Source organism: Crinia signifera, chromosome 9, assembly GCF_055691185.1.
Source record: "Crinia signifera chromosome 9, ASM5569118v1, whole genome shotgun sequence".
NCBI classification, from domain to species: Eukaryota; Metazoa; Chordata; class Amphibia; order Anura; family Myobatrachidae; genus Crinia; species Crinia signifera.
This window is the reverse complement of record NC_139225.1, coordinates 34,679,537-34,701,896: the sequence shown is the minus strand read 5'-3', so window position 1 is coordinate 34,701,896 and position 22,360 is coordinate 34,679,537. Positions and strand designations below refer to the sequence as shown.

General features: G+C 46.2%; 1 protein-coding gene across 3 annotated transcripts in view; it reads right to left on the bottom strand.

Moving 5' to 3' along the window:
* The window catches only part of LOC146035382 (uncharacterized), a 103,567-nt gene that overhangs the window by 9,687 nt on the left and 71,520 nt on the right, over positions 1-22,360 (bottom strand). For all 3 annotated transcript variants that reach the window (XM_083158791.1, XM_083158789.1, XM_083158790.1), the window contains exons 25-34: positions 18,096-18,236; positions 17,360-17,526; positions 16,270-16,385; positions 14,547-14,641; positions 12,159-12,377; positions 9,337-9,483; positions 7,824-7,984; positions 6,622-6,686; positions 2,739-2,854; positions 788-948 (exon numbers count right to left, since the gene is read on the bottom strand). In XM_083158791.1, the coding sequence (XP_083014917.1) occupies positions 788-948; positions 2,739-2,854; positions 6,622-6,686; positions 7,824-7,984; positions 9,337-9,483; positions 12,159-12,377; positions 14,547-14,641; positions 16,270-16,385; positions 17,360-17,526; positions 18,096-18,236 (1,388 nt within the window). The remainder of the gene's footprint in view (positions 1-787; positions 949-2,738; positions 2,855-6,621; positions 6,687-7,823; positions 7,985-9,336; positions 9,484-12,158; positions 12,378-14,546; positions 14,642-16,269; positions 16,386-17,359; positions 17,527-18,095; positions 18,237-22,360) is intronic.

Here is a 22,360-nt window from a genome sequence, read left to right as displayed (position 1 = left end):
GTAAGAACGCTGTGATAATTTGAATGACTATTTGAAAAAGCACATGCATAAGGGATGTGCAACCACCTATATGCTTCTATCCGGACTTACGGCACATGATTCAGAGATGTACCAGGGGGGTGTCCAGCCAGGCCCTCAGAAGTTGCTGGAAACCAGCCAGGCCCTCCCAAGCTTCTGGCATCCAGCCAGGCCCTCACAAGCTTCTGGCATCCAGCCAGGCTCTCACAAGCTGTTAGGAACCAGCAGGGCTGCCATCAGGAATTTGGGGTCCCGAGACTCATTTCCAGTCCAGGCACCCCCCTCCTCATTTGACTTACCGTAACCCGGTTTCTGCTCCCCCACCTCCTCTTCTGCTGAGCTGCAGCCCGGATGTCCCAGAGTGCAGGCTTGTTCAACTCAGGATGCTGGCGGCCAATTAAAATGCAGCACTGGCTGGTGAGCCAATGAGAGCTTGCGTACCGGCATCCGCTCTGATTGGCTGCCACTATGTGAGCTCTGATTGGTTCAAAAACCAGTACAGCAATTTAATTGGCCACCAGCGTCCTCGGTTGAATAAGCCTGTGCTCTGGGACCTGCTTTGCACAGTGCATCTGAGGCAGTCGGAGAAGGGGAGGGGGGGGTGGGGGGGAGTGGCCTGGGACCGTAAGCAGATCTGCAATTCTGTCCTTCTCTGAATCAGGCCCTTAGTTCTATGCACAGTGCGAGTGTAAATAAGACCCGAGTGTGTACAACTCTTAATAGGCCAATGAGTAAACAGGCTGTATGAGCAGAATTTTTCAGTGTCCACCTTTTCAGCAACAGATGTGATGTACAGGAGCAATGTTTCCTTGTAACTGCTACAGAACAGTTCAGCTTCTTCCCAGGTGACTGATAAAGAGGGATCCAGAAAATAACAGCTTCCTTTCCAGTGATGCCACTTGGGACCTGCAGGGCAACGGTCCAGCAAGCCTGCAGGGAGAATAGAAATCTAAACTGTATGTTCACATGTTATATTTAGTGCATTGTGCACAGTTGTAGTATTGCATGTTATATGTATTGTGCTGTTTAGTATTTATTTATTATATTTTATGAGTATTTGCCATTTTATTGTGACATGGTTAAGCTGGGTGCACACTAGGTGAGTGGGGGTTATTCTGATTGGGGGTTATTCTGGTTCTGGTTGGGGTTATTCTGGTTGATTCACAAGGCTGATGTGGAACGTGCATGCATATGTTAGGTTGCTCTGAGCAATGATGTCAGCAAACCGCCCCCCCACCCGCGTCACGGGCTCATTCCTATGAAAACGCCCAGCATTTTCATGGGAACATTCATGAAATGCTGGGCTTTCCCATATGGTAATGGGGCCCCCCACCCGCTGTCCTGGGTGCGTGCACACAGCCCGACCATCAGTCCAGCTGCGAACGTATTCTGATTTTGAATACACACGCTGTCGGTGACGGAGCGCTATGCTGCATTCCATATCGTGGCCCTCAGTAGCGGCATTTATACACACAACAAGGGGCAGCACGGACGGTGTAATGGTTAGCATTACTGCCTCACAGCACTGAGATCATGGGTTCGGTTCCCACCACTGCCCTAACTGTGTGGAGTTTGTATATTCTCCCCGTACTTCAGTGGGTTTCCTTCCACAATCCAAAAATATACTGGTAGGTTAAGGTTATTAGGATCAAGAATGTTTCCTTTTATTATAACCACGGGCCCGTGTCCCATAACCCATTCCCTCTATATGAGACATGCCCACCGCCCTTCCCCTGTGTGAACCATACCCACCGCCCTTCCCCTGTGTGATCCATGTCCCTTTGTGACTAGGGTCATACTGTTTCTTTCTGATGACAGAGCAGCACTGAGCAAACACGTAGTATTGACACGTAGGGACAGTGGCATCACCCTGTATGTACTCTCACACTGTCTCCCGGCTGGCTTCTCAGTCAGGTACAGGATTGTGCCATTGCGGTCACATGTCACATGGCATGGCCAGAGCACTGAAATGCAGCAAGGTAACAGACGGGGGACTGGAACCTGGCAGCAACTAGGGATGACCATCGTTGCCTTTGCCATTGATGGTTGCCATTGATGGCAAAAGTGCAACTAGACATCAATAGTGTATAACTATGCAATGGATGAACATCAATGTTTTTACATATCGATGGTCATCCATTTGCTTCGAAAGATTGGCCTGTGAAATGGGCTTCATGGGTGTTGGGGCGGAGCTATGTTCTGTGTCCCGGCCCCTTAATGAAAAAAAAAGAAAAAGAAAACTTTTAATTTAAGCTTGACATCAATGGTGGAAAACCATCTGGTTCTCCCCTATTGATGATTTCTAATCATCGATGATCGACGGCCATCCCTAGCAGCAACTGATTGTGTTATCTCCGGCAGTCCCGCCCCTGTGTGGCTCTGCAATAAGAGTGCGGGTAACCTTTGATTGTCAGAGAGGACTGTTCTTCTGAATTGTAACTGATGCATTGATTGGACCAAACACCTTTAGCAGAGGACCTGTCTTTTTCAAGACTTTTAAGCAATAAACATCTTGCCTTAAGATGTCTGCATCTGCCTGTACACTGTGACCAAAAGAACAGCACTGTGCTTCTGAGTCCACCCTAGTAACACATTAGTAACACTCACTTTAGTCATTTCAACTTATCATCATTAACCTAACATATGACTATGTTTGGCCTTGTGTATTTCTGTGTATAAATGACTCTGTCCTTAATTTTAGACCACAAACATCTACCTACCTTCTGTTCCCTCACATATAAAGAAGGAGGTAGATTGGCAGGCTGTAGAGCTTTGGTCCCCTCCAACAGTGAGGACTGGGCAGTATCCTGAAGTAAGAGGGTATTGTCCTTGGACCCTAGCAGTTAACAGAGACATCATTTTTTTTAACTAAGGAAAGGGTATTTGTTAGGGGCACATTTCTCATAAGACAGTGTAGTTTATCATCATTATTAATAACATTTAAAACCTGGCTCGTTTGTCTTTTTTTTTTACTAAGAATTGTCACCCATTACGGAGGCAGCCATTTTGTGCATTCAGACAAGTGACATCATTGAAGCACCTCAAGACTAACATTAATAAAGCTTCCTACCAATGTTCCCTCTAATTTTACGAAGGCTGTGTGCGGCTAAAGATTTTGGCTGTGCAACTTTGGAATGAAATTTACATTTTTGTGCGTCGCTTATATATAACTGGAAAATAACGTTCAGCATTTGTGTTAACTTTACTTCAAAATGATATTAAACATTTAAACATTCAAAAACACATCACACAATGTAGTTAATGGGTGAAACACACATTAATTGAGTCCACAACTGCAAAAAGGGACCACTGCTGCTTTGTGCGCTCAGTTGTAATGTCTGTGCGCACGCTCGTCGAGTTGTGTGCGCACGCACGTGCGCACAGCTTAGAGGGAACACTGCTTCCTACCCATGACAGTTTGTTCAGTCAGCCCACCAAAATGCTGCAGTGTGTGGACACCAGTCCCAATAACATTATTCAGAACCACTGCTAAAATATAAAAAAAAAAATGAAAATGAAACCATAGGTACTTGTTTCCTAGATTTTCTACGTACACAAACGTACTGAAATTGCATTGCATCGCATAACGCATAGTACTATCATGCGATTCGATTTTTGCGTTCCCACTCCCTGTCAATCCCGCCTCTTGACAGATCCTGACAGAAATCACTCTGAGGTGATTTTGTGTAGAGAGAGGAAACATAATAGAGAGCTGGTGATTTTTGGAGTGTTACGAGTGATTTATCGGTGTTATTATCGAAATGGCTGGATCGATTACTATGTTTTCGCTGCTGAAGATGGAGGAGGAGGCTGTGGAGCTTTTCCAAGCCCATGGTCTTCTTCCTATGGCGATGAATTGCGGAAATGGGCACGCCATGCGACTTTTGTTGAAGGAGTCAATGTGGCGCTGTGTCGTAAAATGGTGAGCTTGAGAGCGGCACACGTTTCTGGGCTGCTGCTTGTCGTTTGTGACAATGCTGCGGTTTATTTACTTGTGGGCACAGGAGCTCGCCTCTATTGAGTACTGCAGCTGGACATCTAAAAAAAAACACTGTCCTGTATAACCGGTGGATGAGTGAGGCATGTGCTCTGGATGTAATGGCGCAGCCCCAGCATCGTATTGGAGGACCGGGGCTAATCGTGGAAGTGGATGAGACCCTCTTCGTGAAGAGGAAGAATAACACTGGCCGCATTCTTCCGCAGCAGTGGGTGTTCGGAGGGATATGCCGGGAGAGGCCAGTGTTTTATGGAAAAAGTGCCCAGGCGGGATGCCACTACCTTGATGAACTGCATCCAGGAGAATGTCAAGCCAGGCACGACAATCTATACTGATTGTTGGAGGGCGTATTCAATGGCCGAACTTGAACTTGCTGGATACCAGCACTTCACGGTAAACCACCGGTTCAATTTCGTTGATCCGGCAACATGTGTCCACAACCAAAATGTGGAAAGACTTTGGGGTGTTTGTAAGTGGAGAAATAAGCGCCAAAGAGGCACTGCACGACATGGACTTCAATCCTACCTCACAGAGGTCATGTGGTGCAAAACTTTGGGGGCTGAGGACCCTTTCATACGTAAGATTGAGGCCCTGAAGCTCCTACCAAAGGACTAATAATCATGCTGTAATTTATTGTTCTTGTTATGTCTTGTTCTTGTTTTTTAATCATTTCTATTACTGATTTTAAACGTGTTATATTTTTAATATTAATTATTTATGCTCATTAATGAAATTATTTAAGTAAATGATTTCTTAGTTAACACATGTCGTCATTACTGTGTCAGCTGTAGGAATTTGCAGGTGTGAATGTGTTCCTAAAACACCAGCACTATCCACGCCAGCCCGAAGCGTGGCGAGTGCAGCGAGACCCGTCCTCCGACCTTTTCATACCCCCACTATCCACGTCGGCGTGGAGTTGATTTTATATAGTGTGGCGAGGGGACGCGGATTACTTTACATGTATTCCACGTCCCCTCACGGGGCTCGCTGCGCTCGCCACACGAATTCCAACTTTATCTAAAAACAATCCCACCCTATTACATTTTGCCAACAGTGTCCCTCATTCAGACGATGCCACACTATAGTGGCTTTATTTCATATTGTGCCAAATTACAGCACCTCAGTTCTTAATATGTAACATTATGTTGCCCTCCATATTGTAATGAGCAGATAAAACTAGAGCACCCTCCTGTATATATTGTGTCACATTACAGTGTTCTTAGCTCATACTATGCCACGTTATGTTGCCCTCCATATTATAATGAGCAGATCAAACTAGAGCGCCCTCCTGTACATATTGTGCCACATTACAGTGTTCTTAGCTCATACTATGCCACATTACAGTTTATACTGTGCCACGTTAGAGTGCCCTTCAGTTCAAATGATGCAGAATTACAGTTTGTAATGTTCATATTATGAAACACTGTAATGTCTCCATTTCATATTATGCCACATTACAATGAGCAGATAATATTATGACACATGGAGGTAGTGGCGGAAGTTGTGAGGTATATAATTATATATTTAATACAAAAATATAATTTGGGCCCCCCTCCTCCTTTCCAACCCAAGTTCACAATATGGGGGTGGCAGCAGTGGGCCCCCTAGTCCTCTTTGGCCCCGGTGCACCTACTGCATCAATGGTAGTTCCGCCTTTGCATGAAGGTGCCCTCCTGGGCCCTAAGTAAAAACCGGACCCGGACCATACATCAAAATCTGCAGTCCGGAGCTTGTAGGGTCCGGTCCGAGGGTGTCCCGTCCCGAGAGTGTCTTATCCTGGGGGATCCCTGTGATAGCTATCACCAGGGACATGGGGGAGGGGAAATTACAGCCTCCCTGTGTGGTCCGGACCGTCCGGTTTTTGCTACATGCCTAGACCATACAGGGAGGCTTTATGCTCCCAGGCATAAGGCAGCCTCCCTGGACAGGACACCCCCCGGGCCGGACACTACAAGCTCTGGACTGCAGAGTTTGATGTCTGGTCCGGCGGTCTTGTCCTGGTCTGGTTTTTACCCATACCCTGCCCTCCTGTTCATTTTATGCTACATTACCATTATTCCATCCATTAATGTATGTACGCATCTAGGGTAAAACATTCAGACGCAGCCTTGCTTGAATAGTAGGAGGTGTGACAGGCCTGCTGTGACTAGTGTGCCCGCTAGTCGTATCCGCGCTCCTTAGGAAATATGCGACTATTGATGCGACAAATTGCTCCTGTACTCGCTGCAGTGATGTGTGCTCCTGTCACCACGTGTAAATGCATCGAGGTAATGATCAGACTTCCTACATCTGTACAGTGGCCTATTTATCAAAGAATATTTGCTGGATATCTTTGCGAGACATACATGAACGCACAAATTTTTGGAAGTACGCCTAATTATTAAGCATCCCCTGAACCCGTTTTCAATCACAAAAGCTGCACCATGATTTCTACGTCAACTATATTGCCGAATTGACTAAGTTTCGGAATGGGAAGGCATTGTATCCTGTAGACCACAGTCCGCTCATAGACCGTGAGGGATCTCTAACCGGCACTCTCCGCTCACACATTAGAAGTAATTATTATAATGAAATGAAGAGTTATAATAATAAGGCTATTGTCTTACCAGTATGCTTTATTCCTGTCTGGGGAGAATTCTGTGATATTCTGAATGGCAGACAGAATCCAACTCTGAAATGAAAACAGAACCTTGGATACTGGCAGCAGCTCCTGCATCACTGGGGAGCCATTCGGGATATATTTACTAAAGGGTATATGGTCACTATGTCAACTACAGAAAGGTCGACATTCATTAGGTCGACCAGCCTTAGGTCAACACCCCCAAAAGTTAAACATGGGTCTCGGTCGACAGGGTCATTAGGTCAACACCAGCATTAGGTCGACATGGGGGAGGTCGACAGTGAAAAGGTCAACATGGGGTTTTCATGGTTTTTTTTTGAGCCGGCATGTGTCGACAGGCGGTATCTCATGCCCTACCATCCACTAGGGCATAGAGGGAGAATAAAATAGTGGCCGAAGCATGGCGAGCACACCGAGCCATGCGAGGGGACGCCATGCACCGATACAGTGTCCATGCCGACTTTTGGACCGTCGACCTTCCCCGTGTCGACATAATGCCTCTTGACCTTCAGTGGTCGACATAATGAATGCTGACTTTCCTGTGGTCGACCCTATGATCCAAACCCTTACTAAAGTGTAAGGGGACCTAGATGGAAGCTGCACATGGTCCCCTCCCCTCTTTCAGCAGTGTAACATGTATAGCACCCAATAACAGTGATACATGGGGTATGGGTCATTGGATCGACCCAACTAAGGTTGACACTCAATAGGTTGACCACGATTGGTGAACAGGCTATAGATCGACACCTTAAAATGTTGGCATGGGACAAAAGGTCGACTCAAGCATTGTATCAACCTGGGAAAAAAAGTCAACATGAAAAGGGTCTACATAAGTTTTCACGTTTTTTTGTGTCTGTCGCCTCAGCTTGATATGGAAACCGTATCAGTGTACCACGTGCCCTCGCATCCTTAAGGCACATTATTACGTTTTAACTCTATGTCCACGTGGATAGTTAAGTATAAAAAAATAACTGTTCTGGGAAAAAACGTGAAAAACTCACGTCGACATTTTCTATATAGACCTATTGCTTGTTTCGACCTTTTGACCCTGTATACATAAGCCATGTTGACATTTTAAAATGTCGATCTATGGGCTGTAGACCAGTAGTGGTCGACCTATTGCGTTTCGACCTAATTAGTGTCCACCCATCGGCCACCTACCGATACATGCCCATATGACAGATTTACCTTCTCCTCTGTATCCTCTATATGCAGGAGCTGTGTTTCCCGGAACCTCTCACAGTACAGGGACGAGTCTGGTCTTGATCTTTTCTCTGTGGTCTCTATGTAATAACAATGTCCTTTCCAGACCCGCCACAGATCGCTGGGACACATGTTGCTGGTGAGGGCTGGGAACAGACAGTACATCAGCACCTGCTAGGCGATACCCAATTGCTAGACCCCCCCCCCCCCCCTCCTCGTAGACCCGCAAATCGCGTTTTTAGCTGAACGGGGCTTGATGACATCAATTTCAGTCTAGGGATGACCGTCGCTGCCATTGTCATCGATGGTTGCCATCGATGGTCATCCATTCTCTTTGATTGATTGGCCTGTGGGACAATAAGAACCCAGGGGCTGGGCTTAATGGGGGTTAAGGCAGAACTATGATCCATGTCCCGGTCCCTTGAGGAAAAATGAAATAACTATTCGGTTAAGCTTTGCCATCGATGGAGGTAAACCATCTGGTTCTCCTCTATCAATGGCAAAACTATTCTACATCGGCTATAAACCATCACTGATTATGAATCATCGATGGTCAATCGCCATCCCTATATTAGGGATGGCCATTGGTGCTATCACCATCAATGGTTGCAGTCAAAAGGCAATAGTACAAACAATCATTGATGGCAGAATAATATCTAATGGATGACCATCAATGTTTTTTTATTTATTATCGATGGTCATCTATTTTCTAAGACTGACTGGCCCATGGGCCAATCAGATCCTGGGGGCAGGACATCACGGGTGCCTGGGATTGAGCTATTGCTATTTTGGGTGAAAAACAAACAAAACTATTTGGTTACTCTGTGCCATCTGGTTCTCCCCCATAAATGACAAAACTATTCTACTGTACATCGGTCATAAACCATTGATGATTTTGATGGTCAATGGCGATCCCTTCCCTATATTAGTCCCTGAGCCCTAAAGTGCAGCTGACAGACTCTGCTCCGGGTTTCTCCAGGATAGGAGACACACAGTCGGCAACTGTGATTGCAGAGTGTTATATAGTATAAGGCTCATACTGTTATGGGTATCTGTGTATACCATACTTGCCTACGCTTCCGGAATGGCCAGGAAGGTCCAGCAAATTGGGTCCCCCTCCCGGCCCCCCGCGAAGGTGGGCAAGTCTCCCGCATTTTTGCACACAGCCCCGGCTCCCCCATTCCCCGCAGTATAAACCTCTGAATTTTGTGGGTCCGTGGGGAGGGGAAGGGGCTAAATGAAGCGGATCACGTCATTTTAGCCCTGCCCACGGACCCACAAATTCAGGCAACACCAGTCATGGGGGAGGGGTTTGGTGATGTCAGCCTTGCCCCGCCCCCAAAACATAGCCTCTTCCCGCCTCCTTTTATTCCTCTCCGGGCTTCTCCCGGAGAGGAGTTTTACAAAATCGGCAGATATGGTATATACAGACTAATTAATGACTCCTGTATAGGAAATAAGCACGATTACAGCACTGGCTGGCACGTGAATCACTAACCGAAGGGGCAGTCTGTGAGGAGCAGTGTTCTGGCCACGCAGGTATGGTCCCCCTGACATTCTCCTAGGACAGAATTGCAGGTCAGGCCTGGGAAGCAGACTGGACAGCGGTGAGAACATCGGGTGCCGGAGAACCCCACCGAACAAGCTGGAGAGGAAGCACACAGTGTCTGAGTGACCGGAGAAGGGTGTATGGCTGGGGGTGATGTGTTGTTGCACTGAAATCAGTGTATACACCAGATCATACAAGTGTTTCAGAGGAGCATGCATTGAATAGAGACAACGGCCATATTGGGGATGGAAATCAGAAATTGATGGTTGGCAACCATTGACAATCCCATACTTTTACATTTGATGAGGGGTAATGATAGTTGTTGCTATTCCCCCACCCAGAACTTATTATCTTTCCCCCACCCAAAGCTATGCCCCTACTAATATCTCTATCACTGTTAACAACACCATCATCTCCCCCGTTTCCCAACTGCCTGGGTGTCACTCTCGACTCCTCCCTCTCCTTTGCACCCCACATCCAAGCCCTGGGTCATTCTTGCCGGTTCCAGTTACGCAACATTGCTCGCATCAGGCCCTTTCTCTCACAGAGTGCAACTAAGCTTATCATCCACTCACTGGTCATCTCACGGCTGCTTGACTACTGTAATGCTCTCCTCACTGGCCTCGCTCGATCCCAATTGGCTCCTTTCCAATCTGTCCTCAACTCCGCAGCCAGGTTTACCTTCCTCTCCCGCCGCTCTAATTCTGCCACTTCCCTTCAACAAACTCTGCACTGGCACCCATTCCCCTACAGAATCCTCTTCAAACACTTCACACTCACATACAGGGCCATCTCTAATTCCATTGTTCCATATACAGTATCTCTAACCTCAACCCCATTCATACACCCTCCCGCCCTCTACGGTCGGCTGACTCCACCCTGATCACGGCTTCCAATGCTAGAGTACAGGACTTTGTACGTGCTGCACTCCTTCAGTGGAACGCACTCCCTTGCTCCATTAGACTCTCCCCGACCTTGCAAAGCTTCAAACGTGCACTGAAAACTCACATACAGTATTCATGAAAGCGTACCCTTCCACTGCATAAACTAGCTGCTTCTCCGACCCCTTGCCTGTTTACATCCGGCTATCTAGCTACCACCCACTTGCTTGCACCTCTTGTAATCTGTCTGTCTCCCCTTCCTACTAGATTGTAAGCTCCTCCGAGTAGGGCCCTCTTCCCTCCTGTTGTCAAAGCCCACTTCTCTTCACATTTCACTCACAGCTCTCCTGTACTCAAACACTCAGTGGCCATCTTCGTCCACATACTCATCTCCATCATTGGCCTCAAGCCTCTAGTTGTATGTTGATTGAGTCCTCAATACTTTTATTTAAGCTGTAATGTGTATTGAACTGTGGCGCTCTTTATTTGTACTCTATTTGTGTTATTTATTTAATGTAATACTGTTTTGTCTCCCTGTATTGTTCCTTTGTACGGTGCTGCGAAACACTTTTGGCACCTTATAAATAAAAATATAATAATAAGGTACTTGTGTAATATCTGGGCGCCCGTTTTTTTCATTGCATTGCATCGCATCACATGCAATATAGTAGCATACAAATCATTCATTGTAAAGACCCAATTTTTAATTGTATAGTCACCCATGAGTGATTTCATACCCCCACTATCCAACTACGCATGGAGCTGATTTTATATAGTGTGACGAGCCCGAAGCGTGGCGAGCGGATGCAGAATACATGTAAAGTAATCCGCGTCCCCTCGCGGGGCTCGCAGCGCTTAGGGCATGGTGGCTCGCTGTGCTCGCCACACTATATAAAATCAACTCCATGCATAGTTGGATAGTAGGGGTATGAAATCACTCATGGGTGACTCCTCTGTTCATAGCAGAAATGTAGCCCAGGAAATTACTTTTCTGCTGCGCGTTTTTTACCGAGCCTCATGTGACATCATCCTCACTCTCTCAGCAGGCAAGGGAACACCTGCTCCCCTAGGGCCCGCCTAGCATTTCTATGGGCCCGCCCAGCATTAGTTTTTGTGGGTATGCCCATGAAATGCTGGTTGTCCTCCCCGGAATGCCGCCTGGCTGCGAATCACTGTGCAAACACCCTGGTGAGTGAAAATCTCGCCGAAGGCAATCAGTGCAAAGGTTTGCACATGCGCATTAGCACCTATGTGCAAGCGCAGACCCTCACCATCAGAGACGGGGCCAAATTCGGACTTGAACTAGCAGGTCTGAGATGGCCCCTACTGCATGCTACTTTGCAATGGCGGCACCTGCATAGGAGAAACTCAGGATGTGCGCAGCCGAGACCCTTTGTACATGAACAAAAAGTTATCCAACAACAACGCATCCTGCATGAAATTGTACTGGCATCTCGGGACTGGAGACACAAATCACTTGAAAAATGGCCGCCATGGCCATTTCCGAGTGATATGCACATGAGCACTTAATATATGTCCCTGGGTAACAAGATGCAGACGCCATGTTCCCAGAAACCTCCTCTCTTAAAACAGCCCTTGCCTGCATACTTATGTTCGGGTTGCCAGCATTCGGGATTTTGACGGTGGCATCCTCACTTATGTCAGCTTTCCGGCGCCAATATTCTGGCGGCATCCCCTTTGGGTGTTGGATAACATTTTTCCCTCAATAAATGAAATGATCATTCAAAAACTGTGTGTTGTGTTGGCTATGGTTCCCTTTGTCTTATATTCAATTACTTTAAATGTGACAAATAGGAAATTGAAGAAGAAACCAGGGTCAAAAAAGTTTTCACATTACTGTATGTTACGTTTATGAGTGAGGGGTAATACCTGATCTCAGGAATGCAACATCTGTAGGATGCGTGCTCTTTACCAAATCTGTGCCCCCGACGGCGTAGTGTAGACCATGCCTTCTGGTGATACCAGTGCATTGTGGGATTTGCGCCAAGCAACCAGCTACCGCAGCATCCAGCGTGCGGTGTCCTTCCAGATTTTTCACAAGTGGTTCCAAAATGATCATGCCTTGGTGTTCTTCAAACATGAAGATCACTGAAAGAGGACAATAAAAACTGGTGAGACGTAAGTGCCAAAAGTCAATCGTGCAGTTGCTCTGAGCGGTAGATTCCCAATATCAATTTGAAGGGTAAAGTTCACTGTAATCGGTTAACTCTTTCATTTCCAGAGCTGGGATTGTGTAGTGTCCATGGGCCTTACTATAGTAAGGAAAGGGGGTGCTATTGCTAAAGGGCATGGACCCAAGCAATATAATTCGGTGCCGGACGGGGTCCCAGATGTCGGGATCCCGACTGTCAAAACACAGACAAGCTGGTTCCCGATGGCCGTCAGCTATTTTCCCTCGTGGGGGTCCATGACACCCATAGAGGGAGAATAGAATAGGTGGCTCACTAGTGCCCGCAGTGCGGCGAGCCCGCAAAGGGCTTTGTTGCTCTCGCCATGCTGTCTGGGTCCGCCAGTCGGGATCCCGACTGTCGGAAACCTGTACCACACCCATATAATTGTCTGCCAGGTTCCGGAAAAATTTACAAAAGAAGAGAAAAGAAACTCGGGTGGGGTGCACTCTAGGTCCCCTCACTGAAGTTATTCTGTTAAATTATTTTATTCATTTTGTCATTTGTTTTTTTGTCAAAAAAATAATGGTGCACACCAGAAAAAAAATCAAAAAAATATTACAAATGACAAAATGAATAAAATAATTTAACAGAATAACTTCAGTTAGAGGACCTAGAGTCCCAGTTCCCCAAAACAATCCTTGTCAGGTTCCTGAAAATACGTGCTAAGCAACTGGGTCTGACTTGTTGCCTAGCCTGAAAGCACAGATTTGTGCAGACCCATGTAGATAGCAGTCTCTGCCTCTCCCTCCCGCACTCCTCACAATGGTGTGTGTAGTGAATGTTAGTATGTACGGGGGAATCATAATAAGACTTATAATCTGAACTGTAGATACTGTACGAATTAAGGGCAAGACAATGTGGCATATTATGAATTGGGGGCTTTACAATGTGGTAAAATATGAATTAGGAGCGCTGCAATGTGGCATAAAATGTACTGGTGGCATCATGTGAAAATAATAATGTCTACCTGCAGTACTAATATGTGGCATATTATAAACTAGATTCATTGTCAGGTGACATAAGAGGAACTGGGCTACTGTCATGTATAATGTGATCTACAGCACTACTATGGGGCCCAGAATGAATAATTGCTGCAGAAAGAAGATTCTCTTCAAGCATTCCAGTGGGAGCCCTTTGCAAAATGTTGCTAGGGGGCCCACATCTATACCTATATAATGTCCATTCTGACCTTTTTGAATATAGTAACAAATATTTAGTTGAAATATGAAGAAGCAATAGCGAAATAACTAGCAGCTGCATATTTTTATTTAATTATTTTTTTTTTATATTCTTCAGTTTTATTTAAATTTAAAGTATTCCCCCTTTTAATTTTGGGAGGCAGCCGGAAGAGGACTCAAGGGCCTGGGGACTCATATATTATAGATCGCATATCCAATGCAATCTGGGCGGCAGGCCTGGGTTTTAAAAAGGCAACCCGAGCAGCCGACTAGGGCCCTGTGGGTCATAGGGGGCCTCTCAGCTTCCCAAATGACAAAGCATTTGTTTTCTTTTTAAGAAAATGACCTGGATTACAGGGGGAGAATTTACTAAAGACCCAATACAATTATGCAACTTCTTTCCGGGCAGCAGAATCGCATACGATAAATCGTATGCAGTCTTTTTGCATCCAATGTATCGTATGCGATAGCAGCCAAGGCTGCTGGATCCGATAAATCTATAGTGCAAGCCTTGCGAGCACGGGACTGCACATTGAATTGGAATTGGAGGTATAACACATGCAACCTCGGCTCGATGAATTTGCTCAATGAATTGGAATCGGATGAAAAGGGACCAAATCGCACTTGTGTATGGTCACGGTTAGAACAGCTTTTGGTCTGCGTTCGGATGGGTGGGGTGTGTTCACACTGAAATATATATTGCAGTGTAAAAATAAAGCAGCCAATATTTACCCTGTACAGAAACAAAATAACTTCCCCAAATCTAACTCTCTCTGCACATTATATCTGCCCCACCTGCAGTGCAGCATGGTAGCTCTGCCACTGGCATATGTGTGTGTGTGTGTGTTACTAAACAGGATAGAAGTGACCATTGGCATTTCACACGCCCCGGGCAAATAATCCTTTACCTGGCTGCTCGCACACCCATCTGTATCGTTGCGAGGAGTACCTCATTGTCTTGGTAGCAGTGATTGGACTTAAGGTGTGCCAGAAAATGGGCGACCTGGTGAGGAAAGAAAACCTATTAGTACATATCACACAGAGATGTCACAAGACAACAGTCAGATGGATAAGGGGGCACCTGATGCTCATCAAGAAATAATAACACACAAGGGCCGTGATTCTGGTTGACTTGGTAAGCTGCCCAGAGTCCCAGAGAGCCCGCCCCGACGAAAATCCGCCCCCGCCCGCCACCGTATCCCCTAGTTACCATGCAAGGGGATGTGAAGACACAACCCCCCGCATGTGCCCGCCGCAGGAGATGGACACCAACCATCGAATGATTTCTCCTGTCTTCACAAATATGTCAGTGGAGACAAACTTATATTTGTAGGCAGCGGGACAAAGACAGGGTGGGTGGCAGACGTCATGTGGTCAGCCACCCGCCCCCGGCACACTGTGCCCACCCGCATTTGCATGGGAACCCCATAAAACGCTGGGCATTCCCATGCCCCATCGCCACCGCCGCCCCCCCTTCTGTGCGTGTGACATGCCGACTGTGCACAGAAGCCCTGCACATGTGCATATGAGAATATGAGTCTGTTAAACCCAGACCCCCCTGTGTATAATAGGCAACCTGGGTTCAGTGTGAAAGGGTCGGACCTGGCTTAGTGATCTGAGAATGGTATAACTATAGACATATGAGGACATTTTCTAAGATGAGAGTTCTATTTCATATGGGATGTTTCTATTGGCAACCAATGATACCATTGATTATTTTCTAGAAGGAGCTGAATAAATAAGAAGTACATTCTGATTGGTTGCCCATAACAACATCCCATGTGAAATAGAATTTAGTAAATTTCCCCCATAGAGTTACTCAGACGGTTGATTATTGGGCGATATGCATCTGACGGATCTGAGGCGCAGTCAGTGGGCGCCTCAGTGTACAGTATATCTCTGTGACCAATACATTTGCCTTTTGGACAACCGCTGCCTACGGTACCACGGCTGCAGTGACATCTTCATCAGAGCCTCTTATCAGAGTATTTTACAAAACAAGTGCACTACATATCTTCTTATCGGCGGGATATGTGGTGATAAGAAATGAGAGTTTGCTTTGACCCACTGAGAACCATGAGAAATAGGCCACATACTTTTCCACTATTATCCTTTATAAAGTGCGTACACATTACGCAGTGTTTTATATCTATGGGATCACAATGCACACAAATGACTTATGTCAGTGTACAGTCAGACAGCCAATAGGTAGGCTATCCATGCGCACCAGAGATCTCAGAAATGAATGTATTCAGGGTTACTGGGTGGTGACAGGGAGATGGCTTAGCGCAAGCGCAGAAATGGTCTGTCATATTCTGTGAGTACCACGGCCGTGGCGCAGATAGTGGCTGCGTACACAGGCGCTCTGCATCCACGGATGCTGACAGCGGGTGTCCTAGCGCTTCGGATCCATAGGAACAGGGAAGTGCTTTATAACAGCGATTGTATATATAATAATAAAATGGGGCATATTAGAGATGACTGGAGACATTGACAGCCAGTAATATCAGTGATCCCAACTAGAATCAGGAATCCAGCAAACGGTTTGGGCCTTCCTCATGTTTAGCTGTTGTCGCATTTATTTCTCACATCTACTATAGTGTTGGTATAAAGTGTCCCATAAGTAATTACCGGCGTGCTGATGTTTCCGGCCTTTTCTCCTCGTCATCCACGATCCACTCAAGATCTCCAGCCATGGTGTCGAATCCTGTCCATGTTTCCCTCTCTATCATGGAGGACACCCACTCCTGATGACAGGGGAAAGATGATTAATAAGATTTCTTCGGTGTCAGCAACCAAGTTGGTTGTAAATGTTTCTATGTATTTGCATCTGTGTCTGCACCTTGCAGGCTATTATATTAGGCACTTGACACATCCACCAACCCATGCTGTCAGCAGTTTATCAAGTAAGTAATGGGGGAGGTCTCCAGGACATGGTTTTTAGGAGGACAGTTACAGCACCCATTTATGTAACTCATAGTTGCCTCCCCTCCTGCATTCTGCACGAGACTCCTTGAAATAGCAGCAATCTCCCTCTCTCTCTCTCATTAGTCTTAGCAATCTCCCTCATGTCACCTAGCCCATATTACACTGTTACATTTTTGGGGAAAAAAGGAATGAGAGACAGATACATTTACATTGAATCATCAACACCATTTCCCAGCACTTTACCAAGTATAGTAGCTCTTACTAACTGCTTTGGGCTCATCTACATTTGGAAATAAGTCATTTTAAGATTCTTCTCAGATGTAGCAGTACACAGCCACGCTTCTAGGTGCCACGTTCACAATCTCTTTTCACAATATCTCCATATATGGAACTAGACACACCCTTTGGGTGGAGCGTGACACGCCCCCTCAATGGGGCACTTTACAAAATTCTACTACTAACTATAATCTCCCTGAAACTAGTTTTCAAAAGTAGGCAAGTATGATGTAGCTTCTGGTGGTGGGGGTAATGGCTCCAGAGGAGGGACTGCAGTACAGTACAGTCCAAAATTCAAATAAGGAGCAACACCGACTGCCAGTGAGTCAGTTTGGAATGGCAGTTGGTGGCAGTTGCTTTGCCTCCTCTATTTGAATATTGAACTGTGCTGCAGCCCCCTCCCCCCTGGAGCACCACTGGACCTCATGCAGTTTATTTTGGTTTAGAGTTAGACTTGGAGCAAGGTGCCTAAACAATGTGCCCATCATGGACTGTGTCTCACATGGAACCAAGTCACCTTTTCCTCCAGGCTGTCCATAGTCAAAAGCCAGGTCATCCTGTAATTCATGCAGGCAACTTCTGCTTCATTCCACGACTTGGTCTCCCCTTCCCCGGATATGAAATAACAGTGTCCACCCCAGAACCACCACCCTGGCTCCTGGGGACACTCCAGGCTCACCGCCTCTAAGGTTAGGAGAGAATACACAACACACTATAAGCAAACACATATTTAATAACACACACTAACACTACATATGATCAAAGAGAAAATGTTATTTCATTCAATTAAAACGAGGCTGAGAAAAACTACGCGAGAGTGGCAGACCAGATGCCAGCGGTCAGAAGAGCGACACCGGCATCCCGCTGATCAGAATCCCAACAGGGGTTGGGTAAGTAGACTTACCATCATCCCCTAACCTGCCCCCACCCGCAGCCTAACCCTGACCCTCCTAGAAGTTGAGTACGTTCACTGGTATTTAATTCACTGTGACCAGATCTGTCCAAGGTAGAGTGTCACACATGACAGATGTGATCCCAGGGTCACACAATGTATAATATGGGATCCCAGCAAATGCTACGGGCTGCAATAAATGTTCATGGATCTGAACACACAGGAATGCGCCTCACATTGCAATCACAGAAAGGACATGTGATATGTCACTTTTCATGAGAGTGCTGACGGAATCTCATAAAACGTGGCCATATCGCACTAGTGGATGGCAGACTTAAGAGACTCAGCCATAAGCACTTACTTTGGCAGCCTGTCAGCTGTAGCCCAGCGATGCAGGTCACCAGGTTGTCACATAAACCAGTGACAGGGTTACAGGCAGCATCCTGAGGGCACTGGAAGCACTGCTTACTGCATTCTGTCCCATAGAATCCTGGGGCACAGACTGGGAAACACAGCATAGACATCAGAACAAATACATGCCATCCATAAAGATTATATATAAATGAAAGACTGCTTCTTCTTAGATAGACTTTATTGCTCCTGTAAAATATGCCGACAGATCTGAATGGCAGATCAATCCAAGTTGTTCCCAAATCGCTACAATATTGGGAATGTTGTGCCAGGGTATGGGTCATTAGATCGACAGTAAAAAGGTCAACAGTCAAAAGGTTGCCCTCTATTGATTGACAGAAAACGGTTGACATGCATTATGTCGACACAAAGAAAAGGTCGACACAAGCAAACTGTCGACATGTGTTTTTTTTTCAAGCTTTTTTGGGGTGTCTACGTCAACATATTTTGATACGGACACTGTATAGGTGCACTGCATCCTCTTACATGGCTCGCTGCTCTCGCCAAGCTTCGGGCACGGTGACTCGCTATGCTCGGGACACTATTATAATCTAAGTTTATGCCCACTAGGATGGTAAAGTATGAACAAGTCACTTAAAAAAAAAAAATGAATTATTCATGTCGAACTTTTTCATTTCAACCTTTTGACCTTTGGACCTTTTAATGTGTTGACCTTTTAACTGTCGACATAATGACCGCATACCTTCTGTTACACACAATGGTAATAGCGTTCATACGTGGTAGCCTGCAATCACCAGCACAAACTGACCATAGAAAATGGCTTCAGGCTGGATATTTGTATACATTTTCTCTTGATTACTTGGAGTCCAGCATTTCCCTGTATATAGAGGCTACGTTGACCCAGCAGAGAGGATCTCGTCACTCTAGCGTTTGCCTCCTGCTATTTATTGCTAACGCTCCCATTGCCTAGGGTTGGATCTCCAGTGTCTGCAGTGCTGGAAGAGCATTTCATCTTCTACGAAGCGCTATAGTGGGGCTTTGCTGCAGCGTATACTGAATTTTTCCCATGTTGCCTGGCTCCATGGGGACTCTAGGTCTACTACAGTGCACCTCTCACTGTCTGCTGGGTATAATGATAGATATATAGATAGATAGATTAGTATTACAGTATGTGCTAAAAATCCATGCAGCAGATATCTGCTGTGGACCTGTGACACAGTATGGTATCCAGATGCCTGCCCCCCGCCGCCGAATCCTCTCGGTACCATTAGAGATGAGCGGTTCAGATTCCAAGGAATCCGAACCAGATTCTGTAAGCCGTGTACCTGCTCAGAAGACAGCCGGGCAGCCCAACGCTCTCTGCCCAGCTGTCACATCACTTTCATTCTGCCCGTCTCGCAATGTTCCCTCTAATTTTACGAAGGCTTTGTGCAGAAAAAGATATTGGCTGTGCAACTTTGGAAGGAAATGTACATTTTTGTGCGTCACATAACGTATACAGGCCTAGGTTTCGAGTTCTGTTGAGTTAATAAAGCAATTTGAATGTTTACAGACTTCACACACCACACATATAGACTATAGCAGTGATTTTCAACCTTATTAAACTCGTGGCACACTAAAACAAGATTTTAACCTTTATGCGCTCAGTTGTAATGTCTGTGCGCGGGCTCGGCGAGTTGTGTGCGCGCGCACACGCGCACAGCTTAGAGGGAACACTGCCGTCTCGTGGCTGTCACCGTGAGCCTTACTCCCCCATGGCAACGAGCATGAACTGCCCTTGGCAGAACATGTAATCCCCAGTGGCAATAAGCTTAAAAATCACTTTGGCAATGAGCATGTAATTCCTCATAGCAACATGGCAATGAGCATGAAGACCCTGGTATTGAGAAAGAAACTCCTAGCAATGAACATGTGGGTAAGTGGCACTTATGTGGTATTATATGTAATGGGCATCATGGTGTGTGGCGTCATGTGTTATGGGCATTACAGCAGGTGGCATAATGTGTAATGGGCATTACCATGTGGGTCATAATGTGTAATGGGCATTACCATAAGTGTAAAGGCCCATACACAGTAGAAGATTTTCATTTCAAAAGACTTCGCCAAAATCTTTGATAGATATATCTGTCACCAAAATAGTGCGTACACACTGTGTGACTTTTTCCAAAATAGCAAGAGATGTTCAGGAGGCGAAAGACTGAAAATCTTTCATATATAAGGCTATTTACATAATGGGCGGGAAGGGTGGAAGCAGGGGCCAATTTATTTCAGTGCATTTCTGTTTTTTGGGGCTTGATTCAGAACTGATTGCTGGACGGCGTATATTCGGAGCCCAGGGATCAGGAAAATGCTGCTCCATGCCGTCCCGCCCTTTACTGCCATAATATACATTGGTGGGCAGTGGCTGCAATAATGCACACATTGCTGGCCTGCGCCAACAATGTATGCATTGCATTACTGCTATAATATATATATATATCAACTGTTTATGCTGCCTGACGAAAGGAAATAAATCCCGAAATCTTGCAATATGGCTATGGTGAGTTTGTTTTTCTTCAATCCGCTAGGTGCCGCTCCTGTGGAAAATGACTGTATGCTTACTGAGCTGGGCAACGCGGTAGCTGATGATGTTATTATCAGGAGGGCGCTGGTTGGTACTTGTGTAGATTCACGGCGCCACAAAATCGAATGCGACATCGCATGTGATTTAATACCTGTTCATAGCCCCCAGTGGTGCAAGTAGAATTTTTTTCTTGGTGGTACTGATAGCTTCCACCAAAAAAGGGGCGTGGCTGTATGCCATGAGGGGGCGTGGTCACACAAAGCTAGAGGAGTGACTAAATGACAATAGTGGTGTGACATCAGGAGACAGGGAATGAGAAACAGGGAATGACTGGGGTGGGTTGGCTCTTGCTTGGGGAAGAGCTGGGCAGCTTGTGCTTACAATTGTGGAGCCTGCTCTTCATGCTGTCGGCGCCGCTGATGCCTGTCAGTGTGACAGGCTAAATCAGCAGTAGCCGGTAGCTGCATACAGCACCAATCATAACTCTGGGTGGGCGGGCTGCGGATGCATTATATTTAGACTTAGAATAAAAAGAGAATTGACAGTGGCTCAGGGGGTAAGTGGTACTGCGTACCTGCAACATATTTCTTACAGGTACTCCGTACCATGCTGTACCCCCTAACTTTCAACACTGATAGCCCCACTATCCACTAAGGCGTGGAGTTGATTTTATATAGTGTGGCAAGCACAGCGAGCCACCGAGCCCGAAGCGTGGCGAGCGGGCACGGATTACGGTACTTGTGTCATTTGACGGCGACACCTGATATGGAATGCCATTTGCATGCAATTCCGTGGAATACATTCCGTGTCCTCTCGCGGTGTTTGCTTCGCTCCCCATATATAAAATCAACTCCATGCCATAGTGGCGATATGAACGCATTAAATCGCATGTGATATTGCATGCAATTTAGTGGCGCAGTGAAACTACACAAGTACCTGCCGGTCTATTGGATTATGTGTGTATGCAGCAGGGGCTGAAAGATTATCCACTTTCAGCCCGCGTGCCGCCCCGCGTGCGGAGGGGTGCCCAGCCACCAGACGAAATTGCAGCCATTCGGAGGGGTACTGTTGCCGGAATGCAGGTGCATGCAGGGGGAATGGGGAGGGAGCAGGGGGAGGCGACGGGGCTGAAAGTGGATAATCTTTCAGCCCGTGCTACGTACATACACAGCGATGATGGATAAAAAAAATCCATCATCGCTGGAGTGCTGGTAAAACCAGCCGACAAGGGACCCCGCTAGCGATGATGTGGGAGTACGCATCATTGCTAGTCTGCAATCTGGGAGGTATACACACTAGGCAATTTTCAGCGGAAAATCTCTCAAAACTGCTGTTTTCACCGATTTTCAGGTGAAAATAGTCAAGTGTGTATGGGCCTTTAGATTCATTACGGTGTGGGGCATAATGTGGCCATGCCCCTATTGTCTTGTCACCACTTATCTATTTTCATATGACCACGCCCCCTCATGACACATGGCCACTCCCACCTATGGTGCGCACTTATAGTATCACTAAGAAATCATTTCTACTTGCACCGCTGGTCTAAGTCCACAGTCAATAGGTTGACATACACCTGGTCAGAATGGTTAAAAGGTCAAGGCAAGCAAAAGGTCAACATGGCAATGGTCAACAAGTGAAAAGGTTGACATGAATTTTTTGGGCTTTTCTTTAAAAAATTTTGACCGATTTCA